The following is a 20612-nucleotide window of genomic DNA, read 5'->3' on the forward strand; positions in this document are numbered from 1 at the left end:
GCTGGGGAGTGCGGCCCCTCCCTGGGTGCTTTGAGGAGGGGACGTTTTGTGCGTTTGGAGTCTTGTGTGTCCCTGCTCTCGGTGTTTACCTGGGGTTGGACTCAGTCATGGCGAGCAAACGTGAGGCCGCTCTCCCCATCACCACCAGGTGGCGAGCTTGCAATGCAGCAACTCCGGAAGCCCAGGGCGAGTTCGTGGGGTGAATGAGCTGGGGGTTCCCAGGCCGGTGGCAGGTGTGATCTGTCATCATTGGCGAGACGTGGGCAGCTTTCAGTGTGAACACACCACTTGATAGAACATGCTAAAGACATGCTTTCTTACACAGTTTGTGCATAGCTAAGAATTGCAGCTGCACATAGAAGTCAGACTGTGGTTGATGGCCGTGTTCCAGAGGCAGGGGTTGCGTTGTTTACGCAGATGTTCCTGGCGTGTGCGTGAGGGAGTCGCGGTGCAGTGGTGCGCTGTGGGAGGAGCTGCACCTGGAACAGAACACGGCTCCCCGGTGCTCCCGGGAGCCTCCTCCTTGCGTTCAGGCCTCCTTTCTGAAGCCGTTCTGTTTTCACTTCCAGTCCTTCCTGTACTCCATTAACCAGACAATATGCCTACGACTGGACAGCATCGAAGCCAAGCTGCAGGCTCTGGAGGCCACTTGCAAGTCCCTGGAAGAAAAGCTGGACCTGGTCACCAACAAGCAGCACAGCCCCATCCAGGTCCCCATGGTGGCGGGCTCCCCGCTCGGGGCCACCCAGACCTGCAACAAAGTGCGATGGTAAGTGCAGACTCAGCGTGGCGGCCCCCGCGCAGCCCTGGGGGAGGGGGCTCCCCTGCGCCTGCTCCACGTGCTGTGGACAGCTGGGCCTCGGCACTTCCTGGCGCTGGTTGTAGGCAGACCGAAACCGAGCGCAGGGCGTCTTGCTGGCACTCGTTTTTCTCTGTGACACAAACCAGACCCCACGCCTTTGCTCTGGAACCAAGTCTTTGAAGATGGACGTTGGCTTCTTTCCTCTTTCCTGCTCCATCTGGCAGATCTTTTCGGTGTTTTTTCTTCATAGGTGGTGTTTATAAATTTCTCTCCAGTATATCAAACTTTCCATTCAAGCCTGTGGTTTTTATTGAGCCTATTTTTAAAGCTGTCTTCAGAGCCTAGCCTTGGAGGCCTGTGCAGTGGGCAGTGCACTGCCTGAGGCGAAGCTGGTGGAGTTTGGTTGCGCGGGAGGAGCCGAGGAGCCTCTGGCCTGCTGTGCTGGGTGCTTCAGCATGGCGAGGAGCTCCGGCTCGCACTGTGGGTGGCAGTGCCCCTCAGCCCGGTGGGCGTGGGCAGGCTAGAAGGTGGCTGTGTTTGTGGTGGTGGGCAAAATATGAAATATGTCTGTGTTCCTCTTGGGGCCCGGGAGCTGGGAGACTCTTCACGCAGTGCTGCTCTCTGGAGCACTCTGGAGGGGTGGCAGCCTGCTGCCCTGAGTGCGGAGGACAGCAGTTTGGGAACTGGGGGAGACAGGTGGACGCAGAGGAGTGGGAGCCACAGCCCGCCTGCAGGCACCGCAGTGGCCTCGCTGCCCCCGTCCCTGTGCTCTGTGGTCCCTCAGGTACACGGGGAGAGGCAGGAGCGCCTCTGTGCTGTGGTTTTGGGATGCTGCAATACAAGCCCAGTGACTCCTAATGACACCAGTTGTGCTGGCGTACTTACTCATGCTTCCTGTAGACGCTCACTACCTGGCCCCTACCCGATCCCCAGCTGGTAGCGGCAGAATCGGGTGTCTCAGTACCCTCTGACACAGGCAGTGACGTCAGTGAGCTGGTTCTTTGCGTGGACACTTGATTAGGTTTGCTGAGGAGACTCACCGGACTCAGTGCCTTTTTTGTTGGGTAATTTTTGTGATGTTCTCTTATTGTAAAATACGATGCTTAGAAAATAAGATTTGTAATTTAAAAATTAACAGGATGCCCAAACTGTATTGTAAAAGTAAAAGGACAATAGTGTGTAGTAAGATAACATTTTTTTTTTTTTTTTACAAAAAGATTTATTTATTTGAGAGTTAGAGAGAAAGGTAGAGATAAAGAAAGAGAGGTCTTCCATCCACTGGTTGGCTCCCCAAGTGGCCACAGTGGCCAGAGCTGAGCCGATTTGAAGCCAGGGGCTTCCTCCAGGTCTCCCACGTGGGTGCAGGGGCCCAAGCACTTGGGGTATTCTCCCCCGAGGTGCACCAGCAGGGGGCTGGACCAGAAGTGGAGCACCTGGGACTCCAGCTGACACCCTAATGTGATGCCGGCCCTGCAGGCCGGGCTTTAACCCGCTGCACCACAGTGCCGGCCCCAAGGAAGATAACATATTACAGCAAGCCCGTGGCTGACAGGGAGTAAGCCAGGCGCCCTGTCTCGGTGCGGTCCCTGCAGGCTGACCCCGGCCGTCCACGGGCTTTCCAGCATGGTGGCAACTCTGGATGAAATTTCAAACTAGGCAGAGTGCGATGTTCCGCTTACCTGGTAGTCAAGTTCCTGGAGAATCCGAGTCATGTTAAAAACACACAAGCATCCGCGTGTGTGTGTGCACGTTGGCCGGAGCGCAGGTCTGTTCCAGTGAGTTAGCGGCCCGATGTCGGGGCCCTGAGACGTGTGCGGGAGGATCTCCTGTTAGGAGCACGCTGAGCATGTCTGTCTCAGTGGATGCAGAGCACCGAGGCGCGTGGGCACCTGCTCCACGGGACAGCTCCGAGGGCGCCCCAGCCATGGTGGACCTGGGGTCCACCTGCGTGGTGGGACGCCTGGCCCTGGGCCTCCCACTGTGGCTCTGTGGCTGAGTCTGTCGTTTGTGGGCTCGGTTTCCAGTGCCCCCTGACCCTGGCTGCTGTGGCGTGTGAATTCTCCCACTGCCTGGTTGTGGAGACATCCGTCTCGTTGGGGTGGGTGCCGCGCTCACACTGACTGCTGTGCTGTGTTCTTGGAGTTCTGGGTGTCTGGTGCTAGAGCCACCCTCGGGGACGGGCTCTTTTCTAGCCGCAGGGTCCCCGTGTCCCCTCGACGGGCAGCAGAATGGTTCTACTAGCAAGTAGTAGAATACTCCATCCATACTAGCAGTAGTAGAATACTCCGTCCGTACTAGCAGTAGTAGAATGCTCCAACCATACTAGCAGTAGAATACTTCATCCTTACTAGCAAGTAGTAGAATGCTCTGACCATACTAGCAATAGAATACTCTGTCCGTACTGGCAGTAGTAGAATACTGTCTGTACTAGCAGTAGTAGAATGCTCCATATGTGCTAACAAGTAGTAAAATACTCCGTACAACTAGCAAGTAGTATAATACTCCATATGCGCTGATCCGAAGGCAGGAGCCAGGTACTTATCCTGGTCTCCCATGGGGTGCAGGGCCCAAGCACTTGGGCCATCCTCCACTGCACTCCCTGGCCACGGCAGAGAGCCGGCCTGGAAGAGGGGCAACCGGGACAGAATCCGGCACCCCGAATGGGACTAGAACCCGGTGTGCCGGCGCCGCTAGGTGGAGGATTAGCCTATTGAGCCGCGGCGCCGGCCGTAAAGAGGTATTAAATCTGGCATTTTCAGTATTGGTTCTGAAAACAAGAAGTATGAGTTGCCAACAGCTGCAGCTGTTCACTGGAGATTCCAGGGAGAGCAGGTGAGCGGGGCCTGGCGGTAGTGAGACCGTGTCTGCTCCAGAGGCCACTGCTCTGTGAACACGGTGCAGTGATGAAGTGTCAAAAAGTCTCTAAAAACAGTGAAGACTTAGTTAATTTTTTTTTTAAGATTTATTTTATTTGAAAGGCAATGATACAGAGAAGCAGAGGCAGAGAGAGAGAGAGAGAGAGAGAGAGAGAAGTGTCTTCCTTCCGTTGGCTCACTCCCCAGATGGCTGCAACGGACCAAGTGGCGCCCATCTGAAGCCAGGAGCCAGGAGCTTCTTCCGGGTCTCCCACACAGGTGCAGGGGCCCAAGGACTTGCGCCCTCTTCCTCTGCTTTCCCAGGCCACAACCGAGAGCTGAATTGAAAGTGGAGCAGCCAGGATTTGAACCAGCACCCATATGGGATGCTGGCACTGCAGGCAGCAGCTTAACCCACTAGGCCACAGCGCTGGCCCCAGTTAATGTTTTATTAACTTTGGGCCTCAGATGCTGGAAATATCGTAAGTCACAGATGTCTACGTGAGCTCCCCGGCCACTCGGGTGCTGGGACAGATCGTCTCACTCTGCGGGACTCTGAGCAGGGCCGTGGCGCTGTCTGCTGAGCACTGCTCCCCGTTCCCCGGCACGGCCACGGGTGGCTGCGAGCCTCGTGGTGGGGGCACCCTGCAGGGCCGTGCTCTGCTGCCCCAGGCGCACTGCACCTCTGGTTCTTCAGGTGCGGCCTCACAGCTGCCGTGCCGGTGCTGAGCAGCCCCACCTCCCAGGTCTGCTCCGTGGAGCACAGGGCCCTGGAGCACTCCAGCCCAGCCGCACAGGAGCCACTTTTCAGATTCTTTTTTTTAAATAAGATTTATTTATTTGAAAGGCAAAGTTACAGGGAGGCAGAGAGAGGGAGGGAGGGAGAGAGAGAGGGAGAGAGAGAGAGAGAGAGAGAGAGGGGGAGGGAGAGGGAGAGAGAGAGAGGGAGAGGGAAGTCTTCCATCTGCTGGTTCTCTCCCCAAATGGCTGCAACGGCTGGAGCTGTGCTGATCCGAAGCCAGGAGCCAGTTGCTTCCTCCTGGTCTCCTAAGTGGGTGCAGGGGCCCAAACTTGGGCCATCTCCTACTGCTTTTCCAGGCCATGGCAGGGAGCTGGATCGGAAGTGGAGCAGCCAGGACTAGGACCAGTGCCCACATGGGATGCTGGCACTACAGGCGGCAGCTTTACCTGCTGTGCCACAGGGCTGGCCCCTGGATTTCCAGATTGAGCCTGAAGGAGACTCCAAATAGCTTCAGGTGGGAAGAGGAGGAGCGGAGCCCCTCTGAAGCTGCAGCCCGTCTCTATTGAGAGACTGGTGAGGCTCCTCGGCTAGGCACTCGCCCACCACAGCGTTCTTGGCGACAGGAAATGGATTGAATTCTAAGGCGGGGCTTTTGTTCTTCCTCCAGGTGTGCCATGAACTTGGATTTTCTGTATTGTGTATGCAGGTGTGGCGAGGTGAAGCTTCCCTCCCGAGACGTTTGGAGGTGTCGATGTTTGGAGGTGTGGTGTGGCCTGGGGTGCCTGGGGTTGGCACCGGGTAGGCAGTGTTTCAGCACGGCGGCGTGGCACCGGGTGGCCAGAAGGGCGCGCACGCTCACGTGTGTGTGCAGATGACCCTGAAAGACGGAGGCTGGGGGACGTGCAGTGGGTGGCACAGAGCTGAGCGCGCTGCCCGCACTCGGTGCTGCAGGGCCCAGAGCCGACCACGGGGCGTCCTGGTGCCCTGTGGAGGCTGGAGCCAGGCTGCTCCCTGACACAGGTGGTAACACAGACAGGGGCTCCGCTGGTTGCCTGTTGTAGCTGAACGTGCTCACTGACAAGAAAGCTGGTGCTGTTTCTTATTTTTAAAAGATTAAAAATCAGGAGAAACTTTATTATGCTTTTACAGTCTTAATGTAATAAGTCAGAGGCTTCTTCAAAACAGTAGCTCTCAAAATTAAGAGAAAGTGACGTAAAGTCTGTTTCAGAGGGGCGTCCTGAAGGGGGACGTGGCGAGGGTTATTTTCTTCCTTTTCCTCGAAGCTGAGTGTTGACCCCTAGAGGGTGGGACCAGGGGGCCCAGAAAAGCCTCAGGCTCCTTGTCAGGACCTGCCTGCCGCCACCCTGCGTCTGCAGAGCCTCTGTTCCAATGCTGAGGGTGCCCCGCAGAAGGCCGCCTCTGGCTGCAGCCCTTGGCGTCCTGGTGCCCGGCGCTCCTGCTTGGCCGTGAGTGGGAGTCCTGGCAGGGGAGGCTGGCGTGGAGGCGTTCCCGGTTAGGCGGCACTGTCACTCAGCAGAAGCCCAGGATCCCGGGCAGGCATGCGTGCCAGCAGTTAGCGTGCTGGGAGGGGCGTTCGCATCCCTTATCAGGGTCTTGGATTCTAGTTCCAGCTCTGGCCCTGACTCTAGCAGCGATGGCTCACGTGGTGCAGGCCTGCTGACCCACCGGGGGCGATCTTTCTGGATTCCTGGTTTGGCCTCAGCCTTTGTCGGCATTTGGGGAATGAACCAGATGAGAGTTGGCTCTGTCCTTGTCTCTCTGCCTCTCTCTCCCTCCCTCTTAAATAAGTGAATTAGAAAAAACCTGGAGAAAGTACAGCAGGTCGTTGGCTCTGGAATGTGATAAACTCAAGATGTAGTGCTATTTGGATTGTGAAGAAATAGTTTGGTCTTCGGCATGAAGGACTTGTTTAATTCTTCGCTTATCTCATTGGAGGCTGGAATTTTTTAAGTGATAGTACCTTGTGTGATTGCATCACAGATCTGAACTGCTTGGAGATAAGCCTCACAAGTATGCGCAGCCAGGCGGAGGGCTCCTCCCCACTCCCCTGCGGGCCCAGCAGAGCGGGCAGCCCTGGGCAGCACTGAGTGCAAACAGTGGCCTGCACTCAGGGTGAGCCTGGCTCTGCGTACCTGAGTCTTCTTCCTGCCTGGCCTGCGTGACTTTGGGTGGCCTGATTGAGATCCCTGTCCAGGTCAGGGCTGAGTACCAGCCACGGGAAACAGGTACATGCATGGCCTCTGATGGCTCAAGGGAGACCTGCCAGTAACCAACACTGATAATAGAGTTGAATGTTCTAGAAGGTTGTGCACCTTCTGGACACTTGGAGCACTTAGATCTTGGAAGCACTCGCAGCTCACGGGCTGCGGCTGGGCCTGCGGGGCTGCTGATTGAGGCCACGCGGCGTGTGGCTCCCAGGCGCATTCGTGGCATTCATCTCTCGGTGTGCCTGCTGGTCGAGGCAGGCACCCTGGGCAGCGCTTCCATCGCCCTGCCGGGGTTCCCTGGTAGCCTGTGGAGGTGTGGAGTCCTGGGCGGCGCTTCCATCGCCCTGCCGGGGTTCCCTGGTAGCCTGTGGAGGTGTGGGGTCCTGGGCGGCGCTTCCATCGCCCTGCCGGGGTTCCCTGGTAGCGTGTGGAGGTGTGGAGTCCTGGGCGGCGCTTCCATCGCCTTCCGGGGTTCCCTGGTGGCCTGTGGAGGTGTGGAGTCTTGCGCACCGTCCTCATCATGGGGCGCTTCTCAGCTCGCTGCGTTTGCTGCCGTCCGTAGCTGTCTTGGTAATTTTTAGCGCACGTGATTCTGCCTTCACGTCAGGGTTTACTCCCCACTTGCTCCCCGTGCTGGCTGTGGCCTCGCGTCAGTGTTTCTGTCTTCGCTTTTCATCGACGTTTCGGGGCCAGTGTCTGTCTTCCGGCATCGCGAGTGCAGTGAGCTGTGGACCTTGTGCCGATGCCTGATGCCCGGGCCCTCGTGTCCTGAGGGCCTCTGCTGGGACTTGCTCTCGGCTGCGTGTCTGCCGTGAGCCCCAGAGGAGGGTGCAGTCAGTCGCTGAGGCCGGCTATGGACGCTTGGCCTGCCTGGCGCGCACAGCGTCTCGCCGCCGGCCGCCTGGCTGCCCTGAGCTAGGCTCCCCTTCCTGCTCCTCCGCTGTCTGAGAGCCTTCCTGTCGGGTGAGGCTCCTTCCCCTGGGTGCCTGATGGCGGTGGCTGGTGCAGTCGTCCAGGCTGAGGCCTTTAATAAACACAGGGCTTGGTCACTGTGGCGCCTCCTGCCTTAGTGCTGGTTGTGTCTCTGGGGGCTGGCCCCTTCCGTCTCGATTCTGGAATGTATTAACGTGGTGCTCTCCATCGTCTCCCCTTTGTGGGCCGTGTGGGACCCCTGGCTGAATGCATTCTGGGCCATTCCCGTCACAAGGGAAAGAATTCAGCGAGGAAGCACCAAGGTGTGTGGAAAAGCAAGGTGTACTGAAAGACGGAGGACAGTACACACCCAGAACCAAGCGCAGGCAGGCTCGCGGGAGCGTGAGCAAGTGGAAAGACGCCAATCCCTCTCTGCCCCAACCTTCAACAAGGTTTGGGCTGTTCTTCTAGGGTTTCAGGAGGCACGGGGGGTTGGGGGCTGAGGGGCTTAATTGAAGAATCAGAGTGGGTGGAGTTGGGGCGGGCCGGAGCTCTGAGTCCCCATGCCCTGTTCTGGAAACCTCCCCGTGTCACGACATCAGGGCGTGGCGGCAGTGGGAGTGTACCCATGGGGACTTTATTAAAAGTCTTGCGGGGACACAGCCCACAGCCGCGTCGGCTATTTGCACCTGGCACTGGTCGTGAATTTGCAGTTTGTGCCACACAGAAAGGGCAGGGCCTGGCGGGACTTGGCAAGAGGGTTTGGGGGGTACAAGACCAGGCTGCCGTGTGGGCCAGCTGCAGCGGCTGTGGCAGCCGGAGTCGTCCCCCCTCAGCTCCGCCGCTCGCGCTGCCTGCCTGCTCGTCTGTGCAGTGTCTGTGGGGTCTCGTTAGGCTCCCTGGCCTGTCACGGCTTCTCCCCTTTCCTGGTTTTTGAGTGCCAGTCAGGTTATTGTGTAGGACCGCCTCCATTGGAAGCAGTCCACTGTTTGCACCACGATTAGACTGGGGGATGGGTGGGGAGGGAGACCCCCGCAGCAGTGTCCTCCCTCCCTCACGCCTTGTCAGGGCCACCTCCCTTCAGCGTGACTCGGCTCTGTGATGTCCACGGGCGTCACTGGCTGCCACCCCCCTTCAGCGTGACTCGGCTCTGTGATGTCCACGGGCGTCACTGGCTGCCACCCCCCTCCCTTCAGCGTGACTCGGCTCTGTGATGTCCACGGGCGTCACTGGCTGCCACCCCCCTTCAGCGTGACTCGGCTCTGTGATGTCCACGGGCGTCACTGGCTGCCACCTCCCTTCGGCGTGACTCGGCTCTGTGATGTCCACGGGCGTCACTGGCTGCCACCCCCCTCCCTTCAGCGTGACTCGGCTCTGTGATGTCCACGGGCGTCACTGGCTGCCACCTCCCTTCGGCGTGACTCGGCTCTGTGATGTCCACGGGCGTCACTGGCTGCCCGTGTCCTCGGTTTCCCACTGCAGTGCACAGTCCCCTGGAGAAGCGGGCAGTGGTGCGCCGCCTCCTGGGGGGCGGAGTCTGCGGAGAAGTCGGCTCTTTCCCAGTCGGTGGTTCGCGCTGTCCTGTGTTTGTCGCTGTGGATATCTGGGTGTCTGTCTTACGTTCCGAGGCTGGGTTCAGGCTCCTTTACTCGGCTGCCGGGTGGGGTGTCCCAGCTCTGCCACTGGGCTCTCTCGGTTGGCTGTTGGGCACCGCATCGTCCAGGGTCTTTGTTTCCAGTTCTCTGGCCGCCTCCTTGCTTGCACGACGCTCTGAGGGGAGCTCCAGGCGCGCCCTGTGCGTTCCCTGCCCTAGGCCTGGAAGCCCTGTTTCCTTCCTGTTGCAGATGAGCGAGTGCAGTGCGGCCCTGTTGCCCGAGGGTGTCACAGGCACTGCTGACTCCCCCCAGAGCCGTCCTGATGCCCAGCCCCCTTCCTCGCTTGTTTCTCAGCACCCCCAGTTTACAGATGCCCTCCTGCTCGGAGGGGCGGCCCCTGCCCCGCTGCCGGGCTCCTGGCTTCCTGCAGCTTCTGGTTGAAGCTCGTCTGATTGGGTCCACCGTTGCCTGACTCCAGTGAAGTTGGTTATTGGAAAGAGGTGTTGGGGTTTTTTTGTGCAGATTTGTTTTATTTAGAGAGAGAGATCTTGCATTCCCTGGTTCATTCCCCAAATGGCTGTAATGGCCAGGGCGAGGCCAGTGCAGCCAGGAGCCAGGAGCTTCTTCAGGGTCTCCACTCCATGTGGGTGCCGGGGCCCAAGCTTTTGCCAGGTACATTAGCAGGGAGCTGGATGGGAAGTGGAGTAGCCAGGGTTCAAACTGGCACCTGTATGGGATGGCAGCCTGCAGGCGGCGGTTTAACCTGCTGTGACGCAACGCTGGCCTTGGGAGGCTTGATTTTTGTGTGGTATTTTGTTCATCTCATTAGATACTGGAAAGAAACAATTTTTTTTTAAAGGTTTGTTTATTTGAAAGAGACACACAGAGATCTTCCATCTGTTGATTCACTCCCCAGATGGCTGAAATGGCCAGGGTTTGGTTCAGGCTGAAATGGGGAGCTCCCTCTGGGTCTCCCACATGTATGCAGGGACCCAGGCCCTTGGGCCGTCTTCCTGTGCTTTTCCCAGGTGTGTTAGCTGTGAGCTGGATTGGAAGTGGAACAGCTGGGACATGGACTGGAACCCATATGGGATGCCGGCAGTGACGGCTACGCCACAGTACTGGCCTCGGAAGGAAAATTTTAACACTGATTTATTCTTATCCCTTTTAACACTGATTTATTCTAATACCGAAAGTTTTTTTTTTTCACTCTGACTTTGCAGACTTTTCACTGGTTAGCATGGGAGCAGTGGTAACAAAGCGTGTAAAACATTGTACTTTGAGTGTGTGCTGTGAGCTGCTGAGTGGGGCAGCCCAGGCCTGGGGGCGGGGAGGCAGATCAGAAGTGGAGCAGCCAAGACTCGAACCGGTGGCCATATGGGATGCCAGTGCTGCAGACGGTGGCTTAACCTGGTGCGCTGCTGTGCCTGCCCCAGCATGTTTTCTGACATAGAGGAAGCAGGCAGAGTGACTTGAGGTTTTTGATATCTTGCTTTTGTTGAGTTTTTTTTCTTTGAAAACATGTGTGTCATTCAGAAAATTCACATTCTGTCGAGTTTCCCAGACTGGGCGTGCTGAGTGATGGCTGGCAGCTGCAGAGGGGACTGTGACGCGGTCGTCAGCTGCTCAGGAGTCGGCCGGCCCCGGGCTCCGTGTGCGGGCACCGTCGGAGGGAGCGCCAGTGTGCGTGTGCTCAGGACCGACCCTGGCTGAGAGCTGCACCCAGGTTGTCCCACACGGCGTCCTCCGCCTGCTGTCGCCGCTCTGTGCTGTCTGCCTCCGGGCCTGCACGTGTTTCCTGCTGCTCCACAGGTCAGAAATTTGGCCCCTCCGCTAAGTGCCAGTGGACCCTGGTCCTGGGTGCTGTCCCTCTGAGGCAGCGTGACTTGGCGACAGTGCTTTCCTGAGATGAGAAGAGGCTGACAGTCGCTTTATTACTGTCGCCTCGGCCGTGTTTGCCGTGAGAACTCTGAAGACTGAGGACGTTGTTTTAAGTGTGTCAGAGCGAGCCAGTTAGAATGAAAGGGCAGGGGCCGCGCTGTGGCACAGTGGGTTACGCTCTTGCCTGCAGTGCTGGCATCCCATGTGGGCGCCGGTTCGAGTCCTGGCTGCTCCACTTCCCATCCAGCTCTTTGCTAATGTGCCTAGGGAAGCAGTGGAGGATGGACCAAGTACTTGGGCCTCTGCACCCACATGCGAGACCTGGATGAAGCCCCAGCCTGGCCCATCTGGGGTGTGAACCAGCGGATAGAGGAGTGCGCACTCTCACTTGTTCTTTCTCCCTCTCTTTCTGCCTCTCCTGCTCTCTCTGTAACTACCTTTCAGATAAGGAAACGAGTCTTTAAAGCAACAGAAACGAAAGGGCAGGCTGTGGCGTGGCCAAGCAGGGTTCACAGGGTGGGAGCCCTGCTCTTTGTCAGTAAGGTGGGGATGAAAACAGTGAACAGGCTTGCCGCGAGTGAGGAATGCAGACACAGCACGAGCTGTGAGCTTCAGCGTCCCTGGGAGGTTTGCAAGTTGCAGTATCAGCACTTGTCATTCGCCGAGCACCCACACTCAGCCGGGGTCCCCCAGAAAGCCCAGAGTTTTTGGTTACTCTCAGCCTCGTGTCCTCCAGAAGTCAGGGTCAGCCTGTGTCCCGTGTGAGCATGTCCAGGCCTGTCCCTTGGGCGCCGCGGCGTGAGCACCCTTCCCTGGTTGCTTCTCCTGCTCCTGGACCTGCAGCACAAGGCCGTGTAGTCAGCGAGCGTTTATCCCACCTGAGGCCTGTCCTGGAACTCACTTGTGCCTCCAACAGGTGGTGTCCTCCAGGCACCAGGGGTGGTCCTTGAACAAAACAAGGATCCCTGTAGAGGCGGAGACCCCCACAGTCAGCCAGGGTGGGTCAGCTGATGAAGAGTGCCACACACCCGCTGGGGGAAGGCTGGAGGCATCTGCGTGTCTCTGTGTGTGTGTGTGTGTGTGTGTGTGATTGTTTCGCCTTTAAAGAAATATTTATTTTCATCGACTTGAAAGGCCAAGTGACAGACGGAAAGGTACCTTCCGTGTGCATGTTCACTCTGCATGCGCACAACAAGCAGTGCTGGACCAGGCCGAAGCCAGGAGCTGGGAGGTCCGTGCAGGTCTCGCCTGCTGCCCCCTGACAAGCGTTAGCAGGAAGCTGGGTCAGCCGTGGCGTAGCCTGAGCTTGAACAGCTCTGTAATGTGGGACGTGGCATCCCAGCAGTGGCTCAGTCTCTGTGCCTGCTGGGCCTTTTCATCTTGGGGTGTCAGTTAGAATTTCCTGCGGGAGCTGGAAGGAAGAATGAGGTTCCTAGCTGTCTCTGCAGGGCCTTGGCAAGTCGTGTGTGTGTGGGGGGGAGGGTACCAGGTTGAAGATGTGTGTCTTGTTGATTTGGGTTTGGCACGTCAGCTCTGCGTGTCACAGGAGGACTTGGGGCTCAAGTGCAGCTCTGCCACTCACTGGCCGTGTTGTCTAGAGCAGACATCGATCCTCTGTCCGTATGCGGGCTCGCCGTGCCGTCTCGGCCTGCGTGAGCTGGCCGACTGGTGGGGTCCGTCCCAGGCTCCGGGCCGCGAGTGAGCCGCGTGGTTCGTGCAGAGTGCTCAGCTGTGCGGCACCACCCTGCCCACGACAGCAGCCTGTGGCCCAGCCACCTCTCCGTTCCCGAAGCTTTGGTGCCAGTCCCAGGCACCGTAAGTAGGTCTTAGGGGAGGAGACAGGAGGAAGTTGTAGGATTCAGGCCAAGGGCAGGAGTGGGGGGTCCATGACCGCCAGGGGAGCAGAGTAGAGAGCAGAAATGGCCACGCGGACGTGCCCAGGGGCTTATTGCCGAAGCGCTGGAGCAGTGGAGTGGAGTGGAAGAAGGGGGGCCCTCGGGCAGCCAGACGTGGCGTGCAGGGGAGGAGGGCACCTCCTACGCCCTCACACTTGGTATGAAAAGGAACTGCCAGGTCGGCGCCGCGGCTCACTAGGCTAATCCTCCGCCTGCGGCGCCGGCACACTGGGTTCTAGTCCTGGTTGGGGCACCAGATTCTGTCCCGGTTGCTCCTCTTCCAGGCCAGCTCTCTGCTGTGGCCCGGGAATACAGTGGAGGATGGCCCAAGTGCTTGGGCCCTGCACCCCATGGGAGACCAGGATAAGCACCTGGCTCCTGCCATTGGATCAGCGGCCATTGGAGGGTGAACCAACTGCAAAAGGAAGACCTTTCTCTCTGTCCTCTCTTTCTCTCTCTCTCACTGTCCACTCTGCCTGTCCAAAAAAAAAAAAAAAAAAAAAAAAGAACTGCCAACAAATCACAGATCTGTGAGGCGGCTGGTGAGCTGGACCCATGAGGGAGGGGTGAAGAGGACAGGGAGACCACGCCGGCAGCCACGCGTCTGACGTGGGCAGGCTGGGCACCACAGCACCTCACAGCTCAGCAGCACGAAATAACCCAGTTTCTGCGTGCCTGAGAAGTAGTGAGCAGATGTTTTGCCCGGGAGGGGATGGGCTGGCCAGTGCAGGCGTGAGTAGGTGCGCCGCCCCAGGCGCGTCCACAATGAGGCGCCACCGCATGCCTGCCGGAAAGGCAGAGGTAAAGCAGGCAGCACCAGTGCCGCTGACGACATGGGGAGGCCGGGGCTCTGGCCAGCACTCGCCCTCATGGAGACGTGTCCACGTGCAAGCCCGTCCACGGGTGTCCCTGGCAGCCGTATCTGGGCAGCCAGATGTCCTTTAGCAGGTCCGTGCTGCAGTGGACCACCGAGGGAGGAGGGCACGCTGCGGCTGTCCCCCACTCGATGTCACCTGGCTGGCGCTTGTGCAGTGGCGAGACTGTCCAGGTGGACAGGGCCTGGGCAGGCGTGTTAGCTCCACAGAGCTCCTTGGTGCTGACGGCTGCTCCTGTCTTGGTGTGTGGGGGTCCCAGCTGCATACAGCTGCACACATAGGCACACTCACATAGACGGAGGTGGAATCTGGGTAGGGCCTGCACGTGCCGTCCTGCTGTTGCCATGGCGCCCCAGGTACCGAGGCTGTCACCATTGGGGGATGCCCGAGAGGTCCGCAGGGCTCTGTTCTCGTGACTTCCTGTGAGTAGTTATTTCAGCATGCATGAGTCAGGTTCAGCTGGAGAATCGGAACCAGCCAGAGGAAGAGAGGGGAGCCCTGACGGAGTTGATTCCCTTATTCCGGAACTGGCTCCTGCGCTGTGGGTGGGCGGGGGAGGGGAGCTGTCAGGAAGCCTGAGACCCCGTGGCAGCAGCAGTTTGGATTCTCTGACTCCTGGGAAGCCCAGACCCCTGAAAGGGCCCCCTCAGAGACCAGGGCCGCCTGGTGACGTCCCTTGGAGAGCTCAGAGTGCTCTCGGAGGCTCTGTTCCACCTGTAGCACTCCTTCCTCCTCACCGCAGTTCAGGGCTCCATCTCCCTGGGGAGCAGGGCTCAGAGCCAGGCAAGTGGCCAGCCCAGAAAGGCATCCTAGGGTGACAAGTAGGGCGTCCCTGGGCTGTGGACAGACAGAGGCAGCTCCTTTGGGAAAACCCAGGGAGACGGGAGTGAGAGCTGCCTGTAGTTTGCATCCCAGGTTTTGACAGTCCTTGCTGTACGTGTGACAGACATGTTTCCATTTGTTTGTTTTTTGCTACTTAGTATACTCGAGGGAACAGGCAGTTGGTCTAGTGGTTAAGGCGTCCGAGTTCAGATTACATGGGTTTGGTTCCCAGTCCTGGCTCCTGAGCCAGCTTCCTGCTAAGGCAGGGCCTGGGAAGCCTGGATTGAGTTCTACGCTCCCCGCGTCAGCCCTAGCCCAGCGTTGGCTGTGGTGGGCATTTGGTGAGTGAAGCAGTGGATGGCAACTCTCTCTGCCTCAGTGTGTGTGTGTGTGTGTGTGCGCGCGCGCTCGCTCTCTCTGCTTCTCAAACAAATTTTAACAAATTGTTGTGGGCTTTTCCATTTCATTTCCTTCACAAAAGCCTCACCCTGCGGCTGCGGCTGCAGAAGCACGGAGCTAAATCCTGGCGGCACAGGTTCTGTCCTGAGACTAGGCGTCGGGGTCAGGACCCTGCTGCTGTGAGTCGGTGCCGCGGTGATGCGTGTGCAAGGAGCAAAGTGCGTGAGCACACTGCCCGCGTGGGGCAGCCGGCCTGGGAGTGCACTGCCCACGTGGGGCAGCTGGCCTGTGAGCCCGTGAGACACTGCCCGCGTGGGACAGCCGGCCTGGGAATGCACTGCCCACGTGGGGCAGCTGGCCTGTGAGCCCGTGAGACACTGCCCGCGTGGGACAGCCGGCCTGGGAGTGCACTGCCCACGTGGGGCAGCTGGCCTGTGAGCGCGTGGGCGCACTGCCCACGATGGGCAGCTGGCCTGTGAGCCCGTGAGACACTGCCCGCGTGGGACAGCCGGCCTGGGAGTGCATGGGCGCACTGCCCGCATGGGACAGCCGGCCTGTGAGCGCGTGGCCCCAGGGGAGGAGGGGCGTTGGCCTCAGGCTTTGGCTCTTACAGTTCTAAGCATTGAGAAACTTGGGTCACATAGTAAATCTGTGGCAAGGGGACGGTGTGTGCCCGGTGCTCAGGCTACCCGGGGCAGACTGGAGGCAGAGCTCAAGTGGGAAAAGGCTTTGTCTGGGGAAGCAGTACGCCGCGGGCTCTCTGGAAGTCACTTCCAGGGGGCGGGGCCTGCGGGAGGTCCTCAGACCCTGTGAGGCCTCAGGTGCCCCGGGGGTGTGTCATCCCAGCTGGAAACCACTTGTGTCGGGGTGCGAGTCCCTCAGTTTTAAGTCTGTCAGCTGAGGGCCACATGCCGACTCCGCTCCACAGTCAGGGTCCCGGTGGCTCATGGGGAGGTTGTGGGGGAGGATCCTGGGGACCCTGGCCCCCACCAACACGCCTCTGGGAGAATGCCAGCCTCCTAGGAACCACTTCGGTCTGGTGCTCTGTGTCTGAGACGCCGTGTCGCTAAGTGACCAGAAACCACGCCCAGAAGTGCTGGGTGGCGGCAAACACCTGGCCCGTGCAGAATCTTCTGGCTGCGGTTCCCCCGGGTGACCAGCAAACACACGGGCTGTGGCACGGCTGGGTTTCCACAGTGCACGTCCCGGGAAGGCAGGTTTTCCGCAGACCGGCTTTCTGGAGCATGGAATCCAAGGATGATGGTGTTTTACTCCCAGGAAGTATTCCTTTGTGCTACAAGTGCCTGTTCTTCTTGCTCCCAGCATCCCACAATTTAGAAATTTCTGGGACCACAGAGCACTGAGGGTTACAAAAATTAACCGCGGGAAATGGGGTCTGTGCGGTGGGTGCTGCTCTGTCAGCTCCCCCTGTCGTAGCCCCTGTGCTCCCGCAGGCCCACCTCAGGCGCCGTGTGTTCCCCGGGAGGATCGCTGAGGCTGTGTCACACGCGTGTGTGCAGGCAGGAGCGTGCAGATCTGCCCGGGGGACGAGGAGCGATGTTCACCACTGCTCTGACAGACTGAGCCGCCTGTGGCCTGCCTGTGACAGCCCAGCCTCTGCTCCACGCGGGCTGTGATAGCCTCAGCTCGACTGGGAGCCCCCAGGGAAGTCCAGCTCCCCAGAGCGTCCCCGTCCTCGCCACCCCGGTCTCGTCTGGTGTCGGTTCCCTCGCTGCCTTCGTGCAGGTCGGGGGAGTGGACTGTGTTGAATTGCTCGCATGTGCTCTTAAAGTGAATGTTGCTGTGTTAAGGTCTTCTTTTCTTTGTGATTCTTTTGTTCCGTAGCGCCGTCCCCCAGACTACAGTAATACTCAACAGTGACCGGCAGAACGCCATTGTAGCCAAGATGGAAGACCCCTTGAGCAACAGGGCGCCGGACCCCCTGGAAAATGTCGTTAGCAAGTCAGTAGCCACGGCACCCCCACCTTCCCCCACTGAGACGAAGACAGTGTCCCCAGCCAGGGCACTGTCCCCGCACGTGGTCCATGGTGGTGGCGGTCGGGGAGGGCCAGTGCAGCACCCAGGGCAGCTGGCGAGGCCGAGGGCCGTGTCCTGATCCACCGCGGTGCAGAGGGCAGGCGGCCGGGGCCCCGGTGCTGGCGCAGACGTGTGTGAGGGAGGGAGGTCGCTGTGCATCCCCGCTCAGGGAAGGTGTCTGTCCTCCCGCCCGCTGTGCCGGTCCCCTGGGTGTCTCCTCTCACATCTGCCGGTGACGCAGACCTTTGCAGGCGGTCAGTTTTTTCTCACACCTTTTTCTTTTGAGGCATTTTGGGTGGACTCTGGTCAGAAGTGGGAGTGGACAGACGTCGCTGTCCCTGTGTGTGGAGTGAAGGCCCTGCAGGAGGCCCTGTGCCAGCATCCCGGTTCGGGTGTCCCCCGTCCCGGGCCCCTGCCAGGGCTCTGCCGCTTTGGTTCCCCGTTGGCCCACTTTCTCTCAGGCTCGTGTGCAGATGGGTCCTCCTCCAGCTTTGTCCCGTTTCTCGTTGTCGTAGCCTCTCTGGGCGAGCACCGCAGGGGCCTGATACGGGGGTGAGAGGCAGGAAGGAGCCAGTCTGCTGGTGGAGGCTCACTCGGAGGGGCACCCGAGTGGCAGGGGGAGTTCAGCCGGGCAGTTCTCGGGGAGGCAGGTGCAGAGAGTGCAAGGGCAGCGGCTCCCCGGCGGCCGGAGCTGCGCACAGTTCGACGGCAGGCAGGGAGACGTGTCTGCTGTGCCGGATCTCGGTGCTTCGTGGCCCACGGGGGCTGTTGGGAGGGCCCTCTGCAGGCCTCCAGACGGCCCTTTGGTTTTCTTTGGTGAGCACGTTCAGAAGCTGCCCTGGTGAAGAGGCAGCCCTGTGAGTTCTCTGGATCTCTGGCCCCTGCAGTGGACTTTGCTGGTGCGAGTGACGGGGGTGAGGTTGCTTTTCGGAGGCTCAGCCGTCTCTGGGTGTCTCAGGTGCGGCCTGTGCTCCCCGGGGCCCATGGTGTGCTTCCTCGGCCTGCAGCCTTCCCTTTGGTGCACCCATAAAAAATGCGCAGATGCTCTTGCTCAAGTTCCGCCCACTGACAGGATGGCCTCTGACAGCACGTGCTAGGCCAAGTCACAGTGAGTTGTGGTTTTCTTTCTTTTGTGCTGAAAGTAGCTTCGTCCTACCTTCGTTTCCTTTTGTCTGATTTCCGTTAAGCCCAGGCTGTCCTCTCCCGTTAGATGGCCACCTTAACTTTGTAGGAAGAGCAGTGCGGTCCAGACTCAGTTAGCGCCGTGCTAGGCCAGGACCCACGCCTGGCAGTGAGCAGAGCTGACCCCTGCTTGCCTGGTCCTGCCCCTCTCACAGCACTGGCTGGCATGTTTGTTCCCACAGCGCAGTCCCTGGGCGTCGGCAGAACACCATCGTGGTGAAGGTGCCGGGTCAAGACGACAGCCACAATGAGGACGGGGAGAGTGGGTCGGAGGCCAGCGACTCTGTGTCCACCTGCGGCCAGCCGGGGGGTCAGAGCATCGGGAACAACGTCACCCTGATCACCTTGAACTCGGAAGGTGGGTGCCCATCAGCCAAGACAGTCGGGGTGAGGGACAGCTTGACTTCTGCTTTTAGAAACGTAACACAGAGGATGGAGGTGATGGAATGACTGTAACCCCCGTTGCGAGGCCTCCAGCCTCCTGGGCTTGTTCTGTGTTGACACATGTGCCTCACTGTCCCCACTGCAGAGAAGAAACCTCTCCACGCAGTACAGGTTTCTGTAGTGTTCTTCAGTTTGTTTGGCCTGTTGGCTCAAGCTCTGGGTGCTTCCTGAGGACGGGCAGCAGAGCCCTGGGCTGTCCTCACCAGCATTCAGCGTCTGCGAGCTGTGTCGCTGATCTGAGGGACAGATCTGGGCTGGGTTCCTGGCATCAGTCGTCCTGCAGCTTCTGACCAGTAGCTGGAAGGCAGGGGTGGGACTTCGTCTGACTCCCGCTTCTCTCCAGCGAGGGCTGCGGTGTCCTCCTGCCTGGCCTTGGGTGGCCAGGGCCTTTGAGAGGCCTCACGCCACGTGGGGCCTTCGTGTGGCTCTGTTAAGGGGCTTAGCTACGGTAACCAGGTTACTGCAGCATGGCAGGAGAGGAAAGGCTGGAGTTCTGAAGTCTGCCTGTGGCTAGCTGGTGAGACCTGTGGGCGTTGTGCCCCCCTCCGTGAGCCGCTGCTTCTTCCAAAAGCACAGTACAGGGCTTTATTATTTTTTTGAAAGAGTTATTTATTTATTTGAAAGGCAGAGTTACAGAGAGTCAGGGAGAGAGAGGTCTTCCACCCGCTGGTTCACTCCCCCAGATGGCTGCGACAGTTGGAGTTGCGCCCATCTGAAGCCAGGAGCCAGGGCCTTCTTCCAGGTCTCCCACGTGGGTGCAGGGGGCCAAGCACGTGGGCCAGCCTCCACTGCTGTCCCAGGTCATAGCAGAGATTGGATCAGAAGTGGAGTGGCCGGGCCTCAAACTGGTGCCCACCTGGGATGCTGGCACTGCAGGCGGCAGCTTTACCTGCTGCTCCACAGTGCCAGCCCCGCAGGGTTTTCTGTTGAGCAGAATGTTTTTCTTCTGGAAAGACTCGTCCCGGGGTGGGGGGGGGGAGGAAAGTCTCCCAACCCAAAAGGCGCCTTAACCACTCGGCCCAGCACTGGCCTGGAAGTAGCCACTGTAGAGCATTCATTCCATGGTTTCTAGTCAGTTCGCAGGGCTTTGCAGTTGTCTCGTCCATGTAATTCTGGATTGGTCATTGCCTCCAGAGAAACCCGGGCGCTTCAGTTGGCACTTTGTGTCCTGTGCTTGGCCGTAGTCTGTTGGACAGAGGCTGTGAGCGAGGGCCGCGCTAGTGGGCAGCAGGTGTGTCGGTGCCGTCATGTTCCTTCCTGGCTTCCAGGACACAGATTGTTTTCTTGTGTGAGTATTGAAGTGCCTGCATTTTCAGAGAACCGCAACAGCTGGGGCTGGTCCAGGCCAAAGCCAGGAGCTCAGAGCTGCATGCGGTCCCTGCCCCCCCCCCCCCCCCCCCGCCCCCTGAGCCGCCCTGTGACCTGGGGAAGCATCCGTGCCTTCCAGACCGTGCAGGTCGTCTGAGACGTCTTGGACCTCACGGAGGCAGTGCTCACTGGGCTGTTTGGTGGTGGTCTGTTCCCCGGCCCTGCGGGCTAGGAACGCCCCGTCTGAGCAGCCTGCTGCGTCTCAGTGGACGCTGGTTTTGTGTTGCTGCCATGTGAACGCCCCTGCTTACTGCTTCCGAGATCCACAGAACATCTTAGTGAAGCGAGCTGTCTCACTGCGATTCTGATCACGTTTGATAGTGGGGAGAGGGCAGACAGGACAGCGACCCACACGGTTTCAGCTGTGGCCTCGGGGTGCTGAGCAGGATCTGACTAGGGGGCTCCCCACGGCTTCCGTTGCTCTCGGCCACCAGGGCACTGAGCTGCATGGCCCCAGCGCAGGCACAGCCGCCCGGGGCACAGACCCTGCCCTGGCACAGACCCTGCCCCGGCACAGCCGCCCGGGGCACAGACCCTGCCCTGGTTGGTGGTTAAGCAGCCTTTCCACTTTAAGG

The 20612-nt window shown here is 59.2% G+C and overlaps 1 protein-coding gene across 13 annotated transcripts in view; it reads left to right on the forward strand.

Annotated features, from left to right (window-relative positions):
* BANP (BTG3 associated nuclear protein) overlaps positions 1-20612 on the forward strand; it is a 104254-nt gene that overhangs the window by 33977 nt on the left and 49665 nt on the right. For 8 of the 13 annotated variants that reach the window (XM_070062822.1, XM_070062824.1, XM_070062829.1 and 5 more), the window contains 3 exons: positions 570-769; positions 16852-16968; positions 18408-18583. In XM_070062822.1, the coding sequence (XP_069918923.1) occupies positions 570-769; positions 16852-16968; positions 18408-18583 (493 nt within the window). The remainder of the gene's footprint in view (positions 1-569; positions 770-16851; positions 16969-18407; positions 18584-20612) is intronic. The other 5 variants (XM_070062827.1, XM_070062833.1, XM_070062828.1 and 2 more) reach the window with 1 other exon arrangement.

The sequence above is a fragment of the Oryctolagus cuniculus genome, chromosome 18, assembly GCF_964237555.1.
Source record: "Oryctolagus cuniculus chromosome 18, mOryCun1.1, whole genome shotgun sequence".
Lineage (NCBI taxonomy): Eukaryota > Metazoa > Chordata > Mammalia > Lagomorpha > Leporidae > Oryctolagus > Oryctolagus cuniculus.